At 37.4% G+C, this 22,028-nt stretch overlaps 2 protein-coding genes across 2 annotated transcripts; one reads left to right on the top strand and one right to left on the bottom strand.

The window, feature by feature from the left end:
- Positions 1-2,786: 2,786 nt before the first annotated feature.
- On the bottom strand, positions 2,787-21,824 carry LOC136802089 (repulsive guidance molecule A-like). The gene is made up of 3 exons (XM_067058810.1): positions 21,800-21,824; positions 10,196-11,156; positions 2,787-5,672 (listed from the first exon to the last, which is right to left on the bottom strand). Exons 2-3 carry the CDS (start codon positions 10,922-10,924, stop codon positions 4,965-4,967), a joined length of 1,437 nt encoding a protein of 478 aa, XP_066914911.1. The 5' UTR covers positions 10,925-11,156; positions 21,800-21,824; the 3' UTR covers positions 2,787-4,964.
- On the top strand, positions 13,482-17,750 carry LOC136802119 (uncharacterized). Its single transcript, XM_067058838.1, has 2 exons — positions 13,482-13,932; positions 14,046-17,750. The coding sequence occupies exons 1-2, from the start codon at positions 13,482-13,484 to the stop codon at positions 17,084-17,086; spliced, it is 3,492 nt and encodes a 1,163-aa protein (XP_066914939.1). The 3' UTR covers positions 17,087-17,750.
- Positions 21,825-22,028: the final 204 nt, after the last annotated feature.

Below are 22,028 nucleotides of genomic sequence, written 5' to 3'. Positions count from 1 at the left end.
TAGAGTAAGTTTTGCTTTTGAAATCGATTTGTATACCCAACCATTGAATCTCACTTACAGGTTCCCATTGCGATTTTTGATTGTTAGCTATAAAACCAGATTTTTCTAAAGAGCCAGATACAAAATTCGAATTTTCTGTTGCTTTTTCTCTCGAATATTCTATTGATAAACCATCGTCTAAAAAACATGCTATTCTAATCCCTTGAGCACGCCAATATTTGATAAGTACCCTTACGATTTTGGTAAAAATAAGTGGCCCTGAGCTTAACCCAAAAGGCAATACCGAATACAAGAAATATCTCTTCTGTGATCCGCCAAAATCCCAAGAAAATCCCAAAAACTTTTGGTGGTCCTTATGAATATCCACATGATGGTAACCGCTCTTTAAGTCGAATTTGAACAGATATGCTTCTGCATCCGAATCAATAAAATCTTCGAAAACTTTCCAATCGTCAAACTTAATCTTCTCCTTCCATAAAAATTGATTTAAATAGCTAACATCTAAAATCAACCTTTTCTTACCACTTGGATCTTCTGATACAGATAAAGGATTTGTCGCAAATGGTTTCTTGACCTCATAAATTTTTCCTTCCCTTAGTAACTCTTCCAAAGCTTGGTCTACAAAATCCTTGTCCTGAAATGCTGATTTATTATTTTTAAATTCAAAAGGGGGTGGGTTATATCGAAATGGTATTTTGTACCCATGTTCTATCGTATCCAAGATATGTGGGCTAGCCTCTAAAACCTCTCTCCAAAATTGTGCATGTCTTCTAAGGTTCCCTTTTACCCTTGGCTTATTGTCAAATAAAATAAAATTAATCTTACCCTTATCCACCTCCGGATTTTTTAGGGCACTGGTGCTTCCAATGTCCGACTTCACCACAGACGAAACACGTGTTGAGTGGGACTGGATACCTGGCCGGTTGACTCTGTTGTGGAAGTGGAGGTTTTGTGGGCCGACTCCTGCGGCTCCTTGATATAGAAAGGGCCGTTGAAAAGGCGTGACCAATTGATGCTGTGGCAAATGCTGCTGTACGACCTGTTGAGGTATCAAAGACAAACCTTGGATCGGATTTTGGAGATGTGGAAAAGGTAAACTTTGGTTTGGATTTTGCTGAGTTGGCATAAACCTTTTGGCTGGTGGCTGGTTGAAGAAAACCGATTTTTGTTTTCTTTTTGTCATGGCTCTACCTTCTGCTCTTCGGAGCCTGGTATCGTCATCCGAGTTATCCGCCAAATCGTTAGGCAAATATTCATTGATGGCATCCCAACCTGCTATTGACCGATCTGCGTATTTGACGATCTTCTGCCGTTTGACCAACTGCTCCTCCATTTTGTCGAGAACAGATGACAACCGTTTCCTAGAACCTGCCTCAAACAGAACCTTGGCTTCGTTATTTAACTCATATAACTCTTGCACGAAATTGTATTGTAGTTTATTTGATAAAGTTTTAAAATCATAAGACATATGTTTGTTTCTCATGCTTTTTATTTGGGATTTTAGAAAAGAATTGTCCCTTTCCCTTCTCTCGTCTGCCTTATCAAATTTGTCTTCCAAGAGAGTCAACAAATCATTATGAAAAGCCATAGGATCGAACTGGTTATTGGCCTGCTGTTGAACTGCCCCTTGTGGTTGTGGGTTACCTTGTGGCTGTGGGTTAACTTGTGGCTGAGGGTTACCTTGTGGCTGTGGGTTAACTTGTGGCTGTGGGTTACCTTGAAATTGTGGGTTACCTTGGTGTTGTGGATTTCCTTGTTGTTGTTCCTGAACATCCCTTTGTATCTGTATTGAGATAAAAGGATTTTCATCCTCAGTATCTTGTCTTAATATATTGTCGAGTTCCTGGTCTTCTACCGAGATTAGATCGTTTCTGCTTCTTGTTCTTCTCGTGATAGTCTCTGAAGCATTTTGAAGTTTTCTTCTCCTGTTTGGTGCCATAATGCTTTTGATTTTCTTAAACATCCTCCTTTCTAGAATACGACTTGAACAGGTTTGAACGACGTGTGATGTACTCCTTGAAATCTACCATTTTTATGACCACGCAGAAAGTCCGAAAAGCTATAATTTACAGAACGATAAAATTCCCAAATACGAAAAACCGCCCAGTCTAAAAAGAACGCCCCTTACCTTTTCCTGATTTGATTTTCTACGAAACCGTAAATAAATTCACTTATTTTGGCGAATGACAGGCTAAAACTGGGCTAAACCTTTTTGCGTTTTTTGAGCAATTTTAGGGGCTATTTTGGCAAAATACAAAAAAGAAAAAAAAATTGTCTGGAGAGTGAATATAATATTCAATTTTGTCGAGCTTTGTCTAAACTCGTACTTTTGTAAATTTAAGTGAAGTAATTTCAAGACCATTTTGGCTCGAAAATGTTAAAAAATCACATCCATCCAAATTAAAGTGTATCAGAATCTCCGAGACTGGGAACGAGTTTGTGAGGGAAAACAGGCTAAACTTTGATGAGACAGTCTGTTGCTCTAAAGGATCCTGCATTGTAACACGCATGCGTAATTTGTCGTTATTTTAGACCACATGTAATTAATTCCCGTGATAAACGAAAAGGAATGCATCTCTAGGGGTGGTGCGGTCGGTCGGGGTTGTGGACGGCGAAATATGTCGTTCTTTATGAAATTTGTCGTTCTTTTTGTCTATTTTTAGTAATGCAGGATTCTTTAGATAAACCCCCTCAGAAGTTTCAAAGGCTTTTCCGATAACCAGAGGGTGTAAGGAAAAGTAAAGGAACGAGTAAAAACGTTTCGTGTCATTTCTTTTGCTTTCTTTTTTTCATTTTTGCTTCTGTCTTTCTAATTTCCAACGGAATAAAACTCCTCCTTTTTTTCAAAAAAAAATAATGATGAAAAAGAGGGGTAAAATTAATAGGTGTGAAATCACTATAAAATAAAAACAGTGAGTGAGCAAAAAATATAAAATAAATAAAACTTAGGGGCTGGATGATTGAAAAATAAATTTTAACTGAAAAAAATATAAAATGAGAGAACCTGTAATTTACGATGGTAAAACTTTCAATATGTAGAATTTTCACTGTATTAAAGATTTTCAGCTCTTGTTTTTCAAAAATTCGTGCAAATTTATCATTTTCAGAACTCTGCAAAATGGGAACAAAAATCAAGTAAGCAAAAAAATAAAAACAAAAGAAACAAAAACAAGAAGCCCAGAGGGCATGAAGGCCCAGCGAATAAAAATATAAACTGAACAAGACTTGAGTAGCAGAGGGGATTTGAACCTGGAGTCGCTAATACAAGTCACAGACGCCTTAGACCATTCGACTTCTCTTATTTACAACAATGAGAAATAATTCATAATATTTAATCTTATATAGAGAGATGTTTTTTTCCTAACACGTGAACAACTGAACTGTTCACATGATAGAGAAATGTATAAACAACTTTTTTAAAAGAACATCTTCCTAAAGAGAAGAAGGTTTGTTACGGTTATTTCTGTGTAAATCACATTGTTTTTCTTAAAACGTACTACATCTGTTATATTCTTATAGTTTTAATAGTTAATTGTATTTTCTCCTTTCATGTTTTCAACCAATAAAGACGATTTCAATTGTTTTTTATTCTGTCAATCATGTTCTAACAGCCAATCAAATCCTTCACAATATGTACTAGCCTGTGCTGTGCTTGAAAACGCGTATCGCCTAGTAAATTGTTACACACTGACACCGGGCAGAATGCTAATGAAAGGCCCACTACGCTAAAGCTAGCTGGGCCAAAAATATTAAAACTGTTAAGACAAACTTTCTTCTGCTACTAAGAAGTTCAAGTTTGATTGTTTTTCACGCTCAATTTTTAGAGTGCAGTAGTGCAGCCAGTCTTGAACAGTTGTATGAAAATTTTAAGTGTTAAAAATAATAAATTGAACAGAAAAATAAGCAAAAAAATAGCGCAGTAAATAATAATAATATTAATATTGTTTTTTTATATTCACATTCAAATGTGTACAAGGACGTCAAAAACGTGGCGAAAAAAACATAAACAATTTTAACTTTTTTCAAATATAACTTAAATCTCTCCATTTTTCACGCTCGCACCGCTCGCACGCTCGCACTTCGCACACTCGCACGCTCAATAGAAACTAAAAAATTCTCTTTTTGAAATTATCACTCTCAAAAATATATATCATTCATTTTTCTCTCTCTTCTATAAATTTATAACAATGCATAAAATTTCTAAAAAGGAGGTATGGGAACCATAAAATATTCCCAACCACCCTTTTTAATTTATTTGTGATAAAAAATACTATAGTGGTATTGCGAGACCCATCCAAAACAGGTATCCAACCACCGAACTCTAAAATAAGGATTGAAATGGAAGTCTCAAGCTTGGTTTCCACTGTGTGATAACTTGTGATAGTGTGTGATAGTGTGTGACAAAAAACTTGAGATAAAATTTTGTTTAGTGGAAACGCATCTGTCATATCCGCTCGTAGAAAGAGGGAAAATTTGTGATAGCAAACTATGGAATTTGCTTTCTATTATATTTTTAACAAAGGAAAATTGAAATAACAAAGAAATGTGACGTAGAATACACCAGGTGTGTCGGGGCGCCTTTTGAACTTTCTTGTCACACGTTATCTCACACAATTTTCGTGTTCTTGGATTGAAATTCATTTCAATCCAAGAACACACTATCACACGTTGTCACAGTGTGATAACGCGTGATAAAAACTCTTTTTAAACGTTTCCACTATGAGATAGAATTTTATTTTGTGATAGTGTGTTCCAGACAGGCTGTCTGTCACACATTATCACATGTTATCACACAGTGGAAACTAAGCTTAATAATTTTGCTTGTTCAGTTTCAGCTGTTGAGTGGAAATCCATAATTTTAGAGTTCGGTGTACCCAACAAACACTCTGAATAAAAACAAAAAACAACTCATAATGTGAACATAATTTAAAATCATCTACAGTCTGACCAGGGCTTTAATGCTGTCACCTTAGGGCTAGTACACACCATAAGGTCAGTAATACTACCAGTACAGAAGAGTGAGTTAAAGTCCTTGATGATGAATAATGCTGTACTCTCTGCTGCTGTTGACTGGCGACTTGTAATACAACGCTATTAGAGCGGCGCAGTCGTAACTTAGGGTCCATGCTCTGTGCATCAAGCATTGCCAGCTTAGCTGCTAGTGAAAATTGTCTTTCTCCAGTCATCAAAAGATCGAAGACACAAGAGTCGTAATAAAAGTCTGTTACATTTCTCACTGAGCACAAGTGCATTGCTTCGTGATACGAAAGTTGTGACGTAACACTGACGTCATTGGAGCGCGGTGCCGTTCTTATGTCATTGGTGACGTCATTTTGGTTGATGAGGTTTGCAAAGAAAGAGAGATAATCGAAAAGTTCACTGGTTGGACATCCACCATGACAAAGTCCACTGGATTTGTTTACAATCTCGAAGGGTGATAAGATATTGAACGTTAGATATCTACCAACGCGACGAATCAAAATGGTAGTGTTGGAGCGACAAGCTTTTAGTTTTACTGAATCTTGGTCATATTTGGAAATGGTCGTCAAGCAACCAGGCGGGCCGTTCGTACGTGAACCATCGGAGAAAGCTTCGGGTAGGTATTGAGATGTGGCAACGTAATTTTTCTCTTGAGAACAAACTAAGTCACGTTCTTTGAATTGGATAGCGATCTATTGAGGAAAAAATGAACAGTCATTAGATAAGTGCTAAAAATATACGAAAGACAAGATCTCAGTGAAGTTCATTTGACCTTTCGTTTCTCCCTGTATTTTTTCAAACTGTTGCTACACCCCTGTATCAGGCCAAGTGAAAGACTATCATTGCAAAAATTACCCGTGAAATATCCCCATGAGAAATAAAGTTATTCCCACTGGGAAAGATACTACAAAATGTGAAAACCATTACATGGTTTTTGAACAGACGACACTAGAATCTTAAACAGGACATTTTCTTTTTGATCTTCCTTATTCTTTATCTACTGGCTAAACGATTCTTGTCAATCCCTGAAACAGGGGTGTATTTGTCTTAAAAAAAAAAACAAATCATATTGTTACAAGACCAAACCATAAGTCTCGGAATACTTATAAAAGAAAGGGTTAAAACGGAAAGATATAACATTGACCGGAACGATCCAATTTTAAATTGAGGAGAGAGTTTAGGGGAAGATAAATAAATCAATTTTTTGATTTGATGATAATTTTTCTACTATTTGAAAGGGATATCCTTTTATGAGGAGGGGAAATCGTAATGAGAAAGAAGGCGGGGAATGATAATATTATCTCTCCCAACTTTCCCTTTCTCTTAAGAGTTTTGTACAATTATTTCTGTTTGACAAAATACACACACATAGAGGTTTAAAAACATCTAAGAACATAATGAAAAGACACAAAATTGTGAATAATATTCAAAATGACAGATCTCTTAAACCACCCATCTTTGGTACTTTCAATATTTTAAAAGACAACGCATTTCAGCACCGCTTAAAATAATAATCGAAATTCATTATGAATTATAAGAAGTTTGAATGTACTTGCGTCTATAACATTCTTAAAAAAGAGAGATGTAAAAAAGGTAAAATCGGGAAAGCATAACATATCTTATAAGCACTATAAAATTGACAAGTTTTCTACTACTGTAAGCCTTTATCAAAATTTACTATGATATGAAATTAAACTTACTTATCCTTTGTTTGAACTGTTTCAAATTTTGATAGAAATATCAGGTGGGGATAAAATGGATTTGTAAACAGTTCAATTAAAAAAGAAACTGTTGATTTTTCATTACATCGAGATTTATTTATTTATCCTAAATGCTTTCTGGAAAACCAATTGAGAATTCTTTAGATCTAGTTTTACTTAGAATAATCAAATACTTGAAGTCAAATCGTTGGAACTCATCCAATATAGAGTTGGGTAGCTATTACTTCTACCGATAATTGCTGATAATATTGGAGCTCGAAGAAATTGCAAATTTGCTTTTATTTGGTGGTCCCGATAGGAAAATTAGAATAGTCTCGTTATCCATTTAAAACAAAGTAGGAGATGTAGGAGATCAAAAACCACAATACCCCCGGTTTAATAAAAAGTTATCCGTAAAATCACAGAATCATGAGAAAAAAGCAGCCTCGAAACCTCTTATGAAGATGTTAGAAAAGTGCTTTACAATCAAAACGTTCTTTTCACTTCAAATAAATAAAGATATATGATTCCAATGAGGTGCCATTTTTATCAAAATTGAATTCTAATTGAATCGGCACTGATTTGTTAGTACAATGTTAAAAAGAAGACCTTCGAAATTCGTGACCAGAATGCGAGAACTGATCGCTTAAAACGGAATGAGAAAATCAATATTAGAACTCATATACTAAAAAAAAACATGATCGTTTTATAAGAAAGTTTCAAACTCTCTTTAGTAAGGTTTAAATGAAAGTAAACTGTCCAAAATAAACCATAAGCGAATGTTCTAAAATTTATTCATGCGAGATTTCTGTTTCGAAATTCTATGAGAAAGTTCGCAAGACTTGATCGGGGCGCCGTTTTCACTTTTTAACGAGTTTTTGATGAGAAAAAGATATTCACTAGTATACTAAATGATCAAAGGAACAGCTTTCTCATAGATATGCAAAGTGCAGAACCCCGGTAATATCCTGTATTAATTCCCGGACAAAAAAATTACCGGTTTATAGTGATATGATGATAAAAAGAGTGACATGCTGTCATTAGTATTAAAGACAATCAGAAAAGAGGTCGCGATGCTTGAAAAATAAATAAAAGTTAGTTTTTATTGCGAAAAAGAATGAGTATAGAAACACAGTTAAGAACTGTGAGAGTTCATTCGCTTCGAAAGAACGTTTTTAAACGCAGCTTCACAACTGTAAGACTGTCTCTTGCACAAAGAGAGCAAGACGAACTGTAAAAATACCCCACAATCTGCTGAAACCAGTGACGGTGCTCTTTTAAAACGTAGTTTTACAAGTCTAGTATACGCTGGAGGACTAATTCAGACAATGTAAAAGATATGCAAAAAATGACGGAAAGGACAAATTGTAGTTTATGCAATGTGATACTATCCCGTAACAATTATCGTATTATCGTATAACACCCATATTATTGTATTACACGGGAAATTAACGACTCCAGACTACAGTTTTACTTTCTGACACTTGGGATAAGACTTTCGGCAGAGACTTTATGTTACAGAGTAACACAGTAAGTTATACACGCAAGAGCGTGTCAACTAAGAAAAGATTTTAAGAAAAATCAACAAATCTAAAATAAGCTTCTAAGCTGTTTATCCAAAGACTCAATACAACCCGATTATAGCCTAGTTACTTATCTCTAAATATTTATCTAATGATTCCCTGTAAGTGAAAAGTCGATTATAGCCTGGGAGATTAAATTTTAAATCCACTTCCGTATAAATGAAGGGTCCAGTCTAATCAAATAAAACGTTATCTATCCAGTTTTCAAAATTTTTGTTGTCATTAAGGCTTTACTGGATTGAAATTTTTGTTGGGATTAGGATTTCAGTGTTCGAAAAAAGAAACAGAACGGAATTATAATTTTCTCACATTCTAACATTTTTACATAGAAACACGGGATTTAATTAAGGGAAGATAGATTACAATAATAGCCCGCCCCCTTTTCGCTATAAAGACCCCTTTTCTTTGTGCGGAATGAATTATTAAAAACCTTTGGGATCTATTTATCAATTCGAACTGTAAAATAGTCGAACGTGCGCAACGCACTGGGCTCAACTTCAGTGGCTTCAAATTATTCATAGGCCCAATTGTAGACCCCCAGATATTTACCCAATGAACAAGTGTGCCAAATTTCAACCAAATCCGACCATTTTGGAGGCCTGTAGGCTGCTTCAAAGCTTTAGCCTCGTTTTGGCAAAAAACTCGTCCCCAGGCCCCAAAAATCTAAATTTTTGAAAAATGCAAAAAGCTCCCCCAGATATTCACCCAAGGAACAAGTGTGCAAAATTTTAGCCAAATCGAACAATTTTTGAAGTCTCCAGGCTGCCCCAAAGTTTTAGCCTCGTTTTGGCGAAAAACTCGTCCCCAGGCCCCAAAAATCAAAATTTTTGAAAAATGAAAAAAAACACCCCCAGATATTCACCCAAGGAACAAGTGTGCAAAATTTCAGCCAGATCGAACAATTTTTGAAGTCTCCAGGCTGCCCCAAAATTTTAGCCTCGTTTTGGCGAAAAACTCGTCCCCAGGCCCCAAAAATCAAAATTTTTGAAAAATGAAAAAAACACCCCCAGATATTCACCCAAGGAACACGTGTGCAAAATTTCAGCCAGATCGAACAATTTTTGAAGTCTCCAGGCTGCCCCAAAGTTTTAGCCTCGTTTTGGCGAAAAACTCGTCCCCAGGCCCCAAAAATCAAAATTTTTGAAAAATGAAAAAAACACCCCCAGATATTCACCCAAGGAACAAGTGTGCAAAATTTCAGCCAAATCGAACAATTTTTGAAGTCTCCAGGCTGCCCCAAAGTTTTAGCCTCGTTTTGGCGAAAACTCGTCCCCAGGCCCCAAAAATCAAAAATTTTGAAAAATGAAAAAAACACCCCCAGATATTCACCCAAGGAACACGTGTGTCAAATTTCAGCCAAATCGAACAATTTTTGAAGTCTCCAGGCTGCCCCAAAGTTTTGGGACATACACACACACACAGACAGACAGACACACACACACACATTCTCAGATTCTAACTCAACTGAAGTTGAGAACTAAACTAACGAAACTCGACTGAAATCAGAAAAATCCGAAAACCAAAACGTTTCAATATGCAGACCTTAAATTTATGAAAAATAAAGCGCCGGCCGGTTAAACTTGAGACATAAGGGTGTAGCAATTAATTTAGCTCTAGTTCTCACTAGTTCCATAAAAATTACACACGAATATCTTGTAAATTGGTCCACTCAGAGAGAACTCGAGAACTAGGACGTGTATCTAAATAATCCCAACTGGCACACAACGTTGTTTAAACGTTAATCTAACGTTAAATGGACGTTAGATAAACGTTGAAACAACGTTGTGTGCCAGCTGGGAAAATGACAAATATATTCTATCCATTTTGACGGATACCAGTGCGTAATTTGGAGATCACGAGGACAAATATATACAAACAGACATGAGAAAGAGAGACATGATAGAGAGATAAAAAGCAATCAAAAGTTAATACCTTTTCGGTTGCTGTTGCGGCTCTAGACACATCAACATTTTGAACCATGCGATTGGTGACTTCCACTTTCATATACTCATTATCAAGTAGTGTCCATGTCCCTTCAACGATACAAGTTTGTCGAACACCTAAGAATGTTTTTAAGTGCGGGTCTCCAAACATCCCGCAGTATTTAAGTTTGCTTTGTGTAGTATTACGTTTTCGGTATCGGCAATTTTGACCGACGTTCACTCGTTCTGTACTTTCCGTTTCCCGCTTATTGAAAATACTGTCCAAGTCGCCAACTGTGATGTTGCGTTCGTCGCATTTGTGTTTTCGGTTCTGAATAAAAACACCCGTACGAAAGACAAGGTTGAAGAACATGCCACATTGGATACGCTCTTTCTTCAGGTAAGCCATGCACTCCATAACTTGCTTCACGCGAACACAAAACTTGTCTACATCTTTCTTCTCTTCAAATTCTTTATCCGACATGATATACATTTGTCTACAAATATTACACAGTTTGTTGTAGTCACGGCGCGACGTCTTTTTCACGGATTTTTCCAACTCTGTCGACTTCTCGTTAGCGTTTGACGTAGTTTCTTTTTCTTCAACTAGATTTGGTTTTTCGATGAGTGGTGGTCGCGGGCGACGCTGACTGTCAGCAGGCGGTTCTTTTTGGGCGTAACATAGCTCCAGGTTTATTATTGTAACCATACAACATACAAATATAGCGTAGAATTTCATGATTACAGTTTTTCAACCAAACGAAAATTTATAGCATACCAACTTTCTCAAACCCAACCAAAAGAATTGTGAATATGACAAATCAAAACTTTTCGATTTTTTTCTTCTGCGTAAATGACTATTTCGGGCTGTGTTTGTAACCGATCCAAGAGTGCGTAACGAACGCAACTTTGACGTCTTTCAATTCCTTCAATAGTGTTCTTTCACGATTCAACAATTCAGTTTTCAAATTCTGTCAATGAAAAAAGGAAATCAATTAGTAATGGGGTAAAATGAATAACTTCAATTATACTGAATAGATGGAAAAATTAATCTTTCATTGGCATCCCATAACATATAACAGAGGGTGGTTTTGAGTCATGACTTTTTGGTTCTCTCTTTTTTTTTTAGTTCAAGGATATTGTATATTGAAAAATCATGCTGTGATATTAACCAGCGAAGCTGCACGAAATTTTCCACAATATTTTCATTTCGCAACATTGAGAAGAATCTCTCTTTCTCCTCTTGTAGATGAAACATTGTATAACAAAGTGAACTGTTTCTTTAGAATTCTTCCCTTCTCCCAAAGTTATAGAGAAAAGAAGTACACCCCATAGGAGTCAATCATTTTTCATTTTTCGTGACTTTTTACACCATGCCGATATTAATTTCAAAGATGAGGAACCGACGATATGTATTCAAAGTGGAAACAACCCCTTAGGAAAACCTTCATCATAGTGTAAACCCAGTTTTGTGAAGACCACAAAATTCTTAAGCTCGGATGTTATAGTGTTATAGAAATGATTGTTATAATGTAACTTTAAGGAGAAAAACCGCAATGAAACTTATTAGAGGATATAAAAATAAACTGACTTGTCACTCAAGACTTTCTACCCATACAGAAACCACTTATCAGTTTGTGATGAAGCGTTTTCATGTAATAAGAAACATTAATTGCTAAAAAACAGGAAATCAATTTGGGGGCTAACGACACTTCCGCTAGGCCCCATAAACGACGTTATATAATACACAAAACGACTTCCGTCCGGGTCCTAACGACAATCCATAGTGAAATTGCATATCAGAAAAATGATATAAAAGGACCCAAAAACATGACAGAAGAGAGAGATAACCGGAGACAGAAAACGAAAGGGAAAGAAGAAGAACGGAGAAAAGGAGAACGGTCGTGAAGTAAAGCGCAACAAGATCTCGCAACTACAGTTCACATCGGACGACTTATGTCTGAACGGATGACTTATATCTGAACGGAATAACGCTATCATATACCACACGTCTGGAAGATAGAGACTAATATACTAAGTAGGTTTTATTTGATTTTCTAATCGTCATCTTTGTAACAAGTTCTAATTCAAAATAATACTTTTTATTTTATATCTCTAAGTGGAGATCTATCTTGTCAGTTTCTTGTGTCTTGGCCTTTCTATATCTTCATATATAGATCGTGCGAAAGCTACCTGTTTGAACTCGGATTGCGTGACACTTTAGGAAGAATTAGGGTCTGACCATTCAGTCTTGTCATACACAGATAAAATACCCGTGTCACACTGGAGGTTCTACCGAGATCTCTGGTAGCCGCTGTTTTATCTGAACAAATTTTTGTATACTTGTTTATTTAGAAAGATTTTGCAAGCTCACGACTAAACAAAATTGAATTTAGCCTGGATATCCAGGCTGTAAATTATTTCACAGTCTAGTTTTAGATATTTTATGTTCTGATTTACAGCCTGGTCTCCCTAGAGCGTTTTGCATTCTCGTATGAGAATGCAGTCCGCTTGCTTGCGCTCACTTTGCTAAAGCCGTAAGGACCAATCTACACGGCGTGGAGCATTCTGAAACAAAAATAGGATAGTCCTCCAGCTGCTAGTGAAGATAGGGCTTTCTGTTACACGAAAACATGAAAAAGAAGAAAACAGAGGCAAGTTCATTTTCCAAGAAAACATGGTTGGTCATGATAATGCATGCAAACTTTTTTATGGACTTTGGTGTAATCTTTGGATGTTTTTAATAGTTTTAGATCTTGTAAGACTGCTTTTTATTAATTTCTGTTTTGCTGCCCTGGGTTGGCTAGGAAACATGGGTTTTCACTTTCATTCTCTAGGGAGACCAAGCTCTATAATTTAAGAACTTTGTATGTTGAGGTAAATTTTGTTTTTTCTTAAATTTTGAGCTTGGATATCCAGGCTAAATTGAATTAATTGATTTGAAGGAAAAACTTTATTTTGTCATTTACACGATACTGCGTTTGTTAATTTTGCAATACTTGTTATTTTAATTTGTGATTTCTCTCCTGAAGGTAATTTTAATTGATGAATTTGTTGAGAAAAAAATGTATAATTATTGAATACAGGAGAGAGGAGAAATAGAATTTTTTAATTGAATCTTATTAAACGTAGTAAAATATTTTTTACAAGAGAAATTTACTTCCTTCTTACATATTTACAAAATTTTCTTTGTGACGTGAGTGACGTCATTTTTCTAAAACAATCATGCTTTCAAAAATTTTCTTCAAATAGAACAGAATATTTCTCGGGATTTTATCTCTCTTTTAGTAAGCGCGATGGATCTCGAACATGTATTATGTATTCGAAAAATACAGCAGTTGAGAAGAGAGTTGGCAGACGTACAACAACGTAATGCCGATGCTGCCGCCCAAAGAAGAAACCAGAATGAAAACTCACTCCACGACCCATATGACGACAAAAACTACTTTGACGATGATTATGAAGATCACCACTGGAATTCCCAATACGACACCCACGCTTACAATGATCACTACAACAATCATGAAAAACATCCATACCACGATGACTTCATTCATCAACACCAATACAACGGCGATACGGACAACCACTATTACTACTACGACAATTATGATGACACAAATCCTCCTTACGACTATCCTGATGACCATCCTCTACTTCATTACAAAGATTACACCATGAATAAACAACATTACCTCCTTTATCACGATGGCCCCTACGACGAGAATCATTGTCCGAACAACCACCGTCACGATGATCCCTACGACGAGAATCATTGTCCGAACAACCACCGTCACGATGATCCCTACGACGACAATCATTGTCCGAACAACCACCGTCACGATGGCCCCTACGACGAGAATCATTGTCCGAACAACCACCGTCACGATGCCCCTACGACGACAATCATTGTCCGAACAACCACCGTCACGATGGCCCCTACGACGAGAATCATTGTCCGAACAACCACCGTCACGATGGCCCCTACGACGAGAATCATTGTCCGAACAACCACCGTCACGATGGCCCCTACGACGAGAATCATTGTCCGAACAACCACCGTCACGATGATCCCTACGACGACAATCATTGTCCGAACAACCACCGTCACGATGGCCCCTACGACGAGAATCATTGTCCGAACAACCACCGTCACGATGGCCCCTACGACGACAATCATTGTCCGAACAACCACCGTCACGATGGCCCCTACGACGAGAATCATTGTCCGAACAACCACCGTCACGATGGCCCCTACGACGAGAATCATTGTCCGAACAACCACCGTCACGATGGCCCCTACGACGACAATCATTGTCCGAACAACCACCGTCACGATGGCCCCTACGACGACAATCATTGTCCGAACAACCACCGTCACGATGGCCCCTACGACGACAATCATTGTCCGAACAACCACCGTCACGATGGCCCCTACGACGACAATCATTGTCCGAACAACCACCGTCACGATGGCCCCTACGACGAGAATCATTGTCCGAACAACCACCGTCACGATGGCCCCTACGACGAGAATCATTGTCCGAACAACCACCGTCACGATGGCCCCTACGACGACAATCATTGTCCGAACAACCACCGTCACGATGGCCCCTACGACGACAATCATTGTCCGAACAACCACCGTCACGATGGCCCCTACGACGACAATCATTGTCCGAACAACCACCGTCACGATGGCCCCTACGACGACAATCATTGTCCGAACAACCACCGTCACGATGGCCCCTACGACGACAATCATTGTCCGAACAACCACCGTCACGATGGCCCCTACGACGACAATCATTGTCCGAACAACCACCGCCACGATGATCCCTACGACGACAATCATTGTCCGAACAACCACCGTCACGATGGCCCCTACGACGACAATCATTGTCCGAACAACCACCGTCACGATGGCCCCTACGACGACAATCATTGTCCGAACAACCACCGTCACGATGATCCCTACGACGACAACCATTTTCCGAACAACCACCGCCACGATGGCCCCTACGACGACAACCATTTTCCGAACAACCACCGCCACGATGATCCTTACGACGACAACTATTTTCCGAAAAACCACCGCCACGATGATCCCTACGACGACAACCATTTTCCGAACAACCACCGCCACGATGACCCTTACGACGACAATCACAACAACAAAGCCAGAGGAAGCGACTCTCACCAGAGCAGAAATCATTCCAGTTACCCTGCCAACCATAACTGCCTCATCAAAGCAAGCGAACCGAAAAACCTTCAAAATAATTTCGAAAACAATGAAGATAACTTTGTTCCGTACTCGGAATCATGGGAGAAAACTGCTGCAGATTATCAATTCCTGAAACATGTTTTCAAAAAGTATTCTACAGAACGTAAAGATCAACCTAAATGCAAAAATGAGATTATATTGCCAACCCTTATTCTCGAAGACGACTATTCGAATCCTATTCCAGCCAATGTTTCACCTGATCATGATCCACCTGATCCTGTTCCACCTGATTACGATGCACCTGTTCCTGTTCAATTTTATTGTGATCCACCTGACTGCGATGCACCTGATTATGATTCACCTGTTCCTGACCCACCTGTTCCGGCCACACCTTATCCTAATCTACCTGATTATGATGCACTTGATCCTGATTCGCCTGTTCCCGATCAACTTGATCCTGATCAACCTGATTCTGTGCCATTTAATCTGCCTGAGCCTAATCCACCTGTTCCTGTCCCATTTTATCCTAATCCACCTCATTATGATGCACCTCATTATGATGCACCTGATTATGATCCATCTGATTATGACCCATCTGATCCTGATCCATTTGATGCACTTGATCCTGATCCACCTGGTCCTGATCCACCTGATTCTGTTCTAACTGATGCTGTTCCACCTGTTCCTGATCCACTTGATCCTGATCCACCTGTTCCTGATCCGCCTGTTCCCAATCCACTTGATCCTGATCCACCTGATCCTGATCCACCTGATTCTGTTCCAACTGATGCTGTTCCACCTGTTCCCGATCCACTTGATCCTGATGCACCTGTTCCTGATCCACCTGTTCCCAATCCACTTGATCTTGATCCACCTGATCCTGATCCACCTGATTCTGTTCCAACTGATCCTGTTCCACCTGTTCCCGATCCACTTGATCCTGATGCACCTGATCCTGATGCACCTGATCCTGATCCACCTGATTCTGTTCCAACTGATGCTGTTCCACCTGTTCCCGATCCACTTGATCCTGATGCACCTGTTCCTGATCCACCTGTTCCCAATCCACTTGATCTTGATCCACCTGATCCTGATCCACCTGATTCTGTTCCAACTGATCCTGTTCCACCTGTTCCCGATCCACTTGATCCTGATGCACCTGTTCCTGATCCGCCTGTTCCCAATCCACTTGATCCTGAGCCACCTGATCCTGATCCACCTGATTCTGTTCCATTTGGTCTACCTGATCCTGTTCCATCTGTTCCTGTTCCATCTGATCCTGATCCTGTTCCACCTGTTCATGTACCACATGATTGTGATCCACCTGCTCCTGATCCATGCGATCCTGATCCACCGAATTACGATGCACCTGTTCCTGATCCGCCTATTCCCAATCGACTTGATCCTGTTCCACCTGATTCTGCTCCACTTGGTCTACTTGATCCTGCTCCCCCTTATTGTAATACACCTGTTCCTGTTCCTTTTCCATCCGATCCGGTTCCTCAACCTTACCCACCGAATTTCAATTTCACAAATAATGAAAAAACGAAATCAAGAAAGCAAGGCAAGCCTTTCATCCACGTTGAAACAAATCAAAATTATGAAAACTGCAAAGAAAAATTTTTCATCAAACAAAGACTCCAAGTGATAAACACTCGAAAAAGATATTTTTGTTAACGAAATGAAATCGTATCCGTAACCAAGATGATTGATGGCACGTTGAAGGACCCAAACGATACTCGTTTTAGACGAAGATTTTATTTTAATTTCCTTTTTTTTACTAAGCAATGCTGCTAGCTTTAACTAAACTAACATTAATTTCGTATTTAATAAATAACCGCCTATGATGAACTTATGAACTGATGAGGACATCAGTACGCTATGGTTGGGAGGAGTGTGATGAAGCGTTTTCATGTAATAAGAAACATTAATTGCTAAAAAACAGGAAATCAATTTGGGGGCTAACGACACTTCCGCTAGGCCCCATAAACGACGTTATATAATACACAAAACGACTTCCGTCCGGGTCCTAACGACAATCCATAGTGAAATTGCATATCAGAAAAATGATATAAATAGGACCCAAAAACATGACAGAAGAGAGAGATAACCGGAGACAGAAAACGAAAGGGAAAGAAGAAGAACGGAGAAAAGGAGAACGGTCGTGAAGTAAAGCGCAACAAGATCTCGCAACTACAGTTCACATCGGACGACTTATGTCTGAACGGATGACTTATATCTGAACGGAATAACGCTATCATATACCACACGTCTGGAAGATAGAGACTAATATACTAAGTAGGTTTTATTTGATTTTCTAATCGTCATCTTTGTAACAAGTTCTAATTCAAAATAATACTTTTTATTTTATATCTCTAAGTGGAGATCTATCTTGTCAGTTTCTTGTGTCTTGGCCTTTCTATATCTTCATATATAGATCGTGCGAAAGCTACCTGTTTGAACTCGGATTGCGTGACACTTTAGGAAGAACTAGGGTCTGACCATTCAGTCTTGTCATACGCAGATAAAATACCCGTGTCACAAGTTTATCAACACTACATCACCGCATTACAAACTCAAACAAGTGTTCTGTAAAATCCTTCCTCTGAATTATTTCCACAAAAAAGAAAACTCGTTAATGTTGAAACCTTGATCACACGCCAAAAACATAATCTACCAGAAAATGAAAATCCAGTCAATCAACAAACAGCGTAGGAAGTTTGCTGGAATGTTTAATAATTTTGCAAATTGAATTCTGTAACCAGATACAAAACTTGCTCAAATTTCTTTAAAAAATACTATTAAAAAAATCTTACATTAAAACATACATAGACATAGGTTTTAATCAAAAAATCTTTTTATGACCCTATATAAATCGTTTGAACAAATAAATACACAAATTATCGGATTTTGTCAATACTCTCTAAATACGCGCCATTATTTGATAATATTGAAAGTCAGTTTCATCAACAAGAAACTCTCATTAACGACGCTCCCTTATTCCATACGCTCCCTTATTCGATTAAAATCCAATGCCCCCTTGGAAATCGAATTAGGAGAGGGTCAACTGTGTTCGATAAATAACTGTTATTTTGTGTTAGACCTTATAAAGAATATCAGAATGATTTAAGTAAAGGATGGGATGAGTCTTACAAAATATTCGAGGTATTTCAAAACAAAAATGGCTTTATGATACCATATCTAAACTCTAATGTAAGGAAATGATGTCACTCTTTTACAAATTTAATACCAAAAAAAATTCAACTGAGAACGGGAGAACAAAGATGGTTGAGATGTGGGACAGGAGAGGGAGAGTGCTTCTTTCTATCGCATCCCTTATATGGATATTGGCACACTCCTTCAACGGAGAAAAAGGGGAAAGTTAGTTCGCACAAAACGGAAATACGTGGGAGGGGGTAAATAAAGGGGCTTTGATGTAAAGAGAAAACAGGACACTGATTTTAAGAAGTTCGATATGTCATGAGGTATGTGAATCGTTTCGTTGTTTCTTCCATTAAGGATATCATTTTAACATCTCCTACAATTCAGCAAAAGAGATAACAACTCTCCCCCTTCCCTCGCCCCCTCCCGGGGAGCATAAGAGGTGCACTCCCTTTCTATATCATGAAAAAATATCTTAAGACTAAATATTTCCTGTCTCGGAGCCCCAATGGAGCTTCTTCTCACAGTTAGGATGAAAATTTTATTGTTCTTAGGTCAAAAAATACAGTGGGTTAGTTTTGGAGTACAGTTTTTCCATTGAAGTCATTGAATTTAAAATGCGAATAAAAACGAAGTCAATTTCCCAGTTGGGCTGAAAATGAGGGGTTTTTTTTCTCATCTGGAACGAAATTTTGGCGAAATTTTCACGTGGGGCGGGGCTCCCACCGAAACCTGTGACACAAGGGTCTGTAATGGTACATCAAAGTCTCCATAACTCAAACAGGCTAAATATCAATCGCAAATTGTCCGAGTTATAGAGTGTGGTTAAGGAGAGTTATTTAACACCGAACCAAACCGAAACTTTTTCCGAGTTTTGAGTTCCACAGGCACATGTTCGACAATCTTATTCAATGTTAACTTTCTCGCCTCGGAAAGTGAACAAAAATGAAATTTACTTTCTGACAATTCTTTCAAAATACACCTTTTCAAACATGAATAAAATACCTTTAAAACTTTACTTAAAAATCGCTCTCTCCAAAGCATATGGACTTGTTTTTTTTTGGCTGTATCAAAATCGTTATTTTTCACCTCCATCACTAATTGTAAGATAGCCATAAAACTTTTAAAGCTAGAAAGACGTCATTTGCAGAGTACGGGGACGCAAAGTCTTAAAGGGTTAAGATAAGATTGGTCCTTCCATTTTTGAAGTTTAGAGATGTTTAGCATTAATAGGCTTACAGCAATATTGGTCTAAAGTTATGAGTAGTAAATGATTCGATTTAGTCCCTCCAAGCAAAGATACAAAAAGTCATCTCAATTTTTTAGATGTTGCAGTTCAAATATGAACTTAAAACTTTTGATATGAGTGCTTTTAGGCCTTAAGATTGGGTTTAGCCAAAAACATTTGGAAATTCAGGAGTATTTGATGATTTGAGGGGTCATTTTCGATTTCTTAGAAAATAACATTTTCTCCATTAGCTTTATCTACTCTTATAATTTTGGGGGTTTTGCTTGCGGTTTGTCTTTTGAATACACTATAAAACATTTTTACGGCAAAAAAACTCTTTTGAAGAGTGCCAGAGGATTAATTATAGTCCTGTCATTTTCGTACAGAAAATATGTTTATTAGTAAAGCTTTGGATTAATTTATCATATTTTACTCCGAAATACTCTGGGAAAAAACATTCAAAAACTTTAAAATAAGTCTATTAACTGTATTAAGTAAATTTTATACTGATTCAACAGCGAAAAATGAGTGCCCGATGATTAAAATGGTCCTTTTTGACAAGACCTAGTTTTTCCGTGACTACTCCCTTAATCTCATCCAAAACTCTTTAGCAATTATGAAGATAGTTAACTATAATCGACATTTTAAGAGCACAGTAGCATATCACGGAGATTTCGGGAGAAATCCTTGATTTTCTGGTCCTCCCTTTTGTTTAAAAAATATCACTGAAAATAAGCAAATAACGGTAAACCTTGCGAAAAGATAAGGAATACGCATGAATATTTTCGTTGAAATTTAAAATTTGTTGCCCCATTAAAAACTTGTGATTACAATAATATGTTATCTATAGATAATAATGTCCCCTTTTTCAATATCATATGAATGAAAAATGATTTGACATGGTCTCTAAACTCAACCGCCACTAAAATAATCTCTGACCTACAAAATGTTTCACATTTCTTTCCCACCAGCCTTGTCTATTTTTTGTTTACAAATTCGAGCGTTTTTACATTTCGAACGTTTTACATTTCGAACGTTCGGATGTTTTGGTTTTCGCAAACAAAACGCAGTCTGTACACGTTATGGCGCCAGTTAATAAAGGGAAATTTTATTTCTGTCGCGATGAAAGTTGCAAAAAGAAATGCAAGCATTTAAAATTGAATGACTTATTTAAATCATTACCTACTCATTTGAGGTAGAACAACTGTTCATTTCATCTTTTATCATTATAAATTTGTAATATATGTTCAAGTATTTTGATAAAGTCTGAGAAAATGTTTTGCAATTAGAAAAGAATGACGAAAGAAAACAAATGAGGAGGAAAATAATATTTTGACATAAAATGGACCAAAAATTTTTCACACTAAATATATACTAGTGACCAAAAAACAATATTTAGGACCAAAACATTTTTACTATTATCAATAGGAAATGGTGGAACTGATTAAATTCCTATGGGGTTCCTGTTTCCAGTTGGAATTCTCATAATGTAAAGAAACAGGCAGAAGAAAATAGAACCTCCTATTTCCGACATCCAAATAAATTTCATGAACTCAAACTTTTCATTTGACTATCCGACCAATTTTGAATGTGAAGAAAAGATTTTTCTAATGTTTTGCTCAAACTTATGACGAGAAAATAAGCTAACTGTAGTATCAAATGTTAAAGGGCGAAAATCTTTCGATATTCTTTTAAAAAGACCACCCGACTTTCGACCCTTGGAACCCTACCGGGACTAAAAAGGAAAAAAAAAACAAAGGAAAATTTTGTGAATTTTACAACCCTTATTGGGGCAAATTTGACCAATTTTGACCAAATTTCGATCTTTCAAGGGATAAAAAGTTGAAATTTTCCTATTTCTCTAGCCCTTTGGGCTTTACAGAAATCTGTGAAGAGTACCCTTTGTGAATATCTAAGAAACTTTTTCGTTACGCCGAACAAAAATCTAATATGCTTTTATATAAAAAAAGTAAAAAATTCAAAACAGTCAAAATTCTTACCCAAGGCAGTCTTTCTGACTTTCCTCGTTGACCTTTGTTCATCAAATGACAACACGTGAAAGAAAAATTTTTGTTTACATGTCACAAAAATAGAACATTCGAACGTTCACAAATAGAGCCATCTGATTGGCTGAACAGAAAAATAGAACATCCGTTTCTCTTTTGTTTTCAAATGGGCGTCTCAAACAAAAAGACTCATCCTCACTGGGTAGTCACGTTATTGTCAATT

This window comes from Clytia hemisphaerica, unplaced genomic scaffold, assembly GCF_902728285.1.
Source record: "Clytia hemisphaerica strain Z4C2 unplaced genomic scaffold, Clytia hemisphaerica genome assembly, whole genome shotgun sequence".
Lineage (NCBI taxonomy): Eukaryota > Metazoa > Cnidaria > Hydrozoa > Leptothecata > Clytiidae > Clytia > Clytia hemisphaerica.
The sequence above is the reverse complement of the archived record's forward strand: the minus strand, read 5'-3'. Positions and strand labels throughout refer to the sequence as shown.

Excerpts from the sequence above, each read along its gene's own strand:
- LOC136802119 (XM_067058838.1), top strand. The coding sequence starts at position 13,482 with ATGGATCTCGAACATGTATTATGTATTCGAAAAATACAGCAGTTGAGA. Across the intron at positions 13,933-14,045 it reads TCATTGTCCGAACAACCACC|AATCATTGTCCGAACAACCA; the intron begins GTCACGATGATC and ends CCCTACGACGAG.
- LOC136802089 (XM_067058810.1), bottom strand. The coding sequence starts at position 10,924 with ATGAAATTCTACGCTATATTTGTATGTTGTATGGTTACAATAATAAAC. Across the intron at positions 5,673-10,195 it reads CCGCAACAGCAACCGAAAAG|ATCGCTATCCAATTCAAAGA; the intron begins GTATTAACTTTT and ends TTTCCTCAATAG.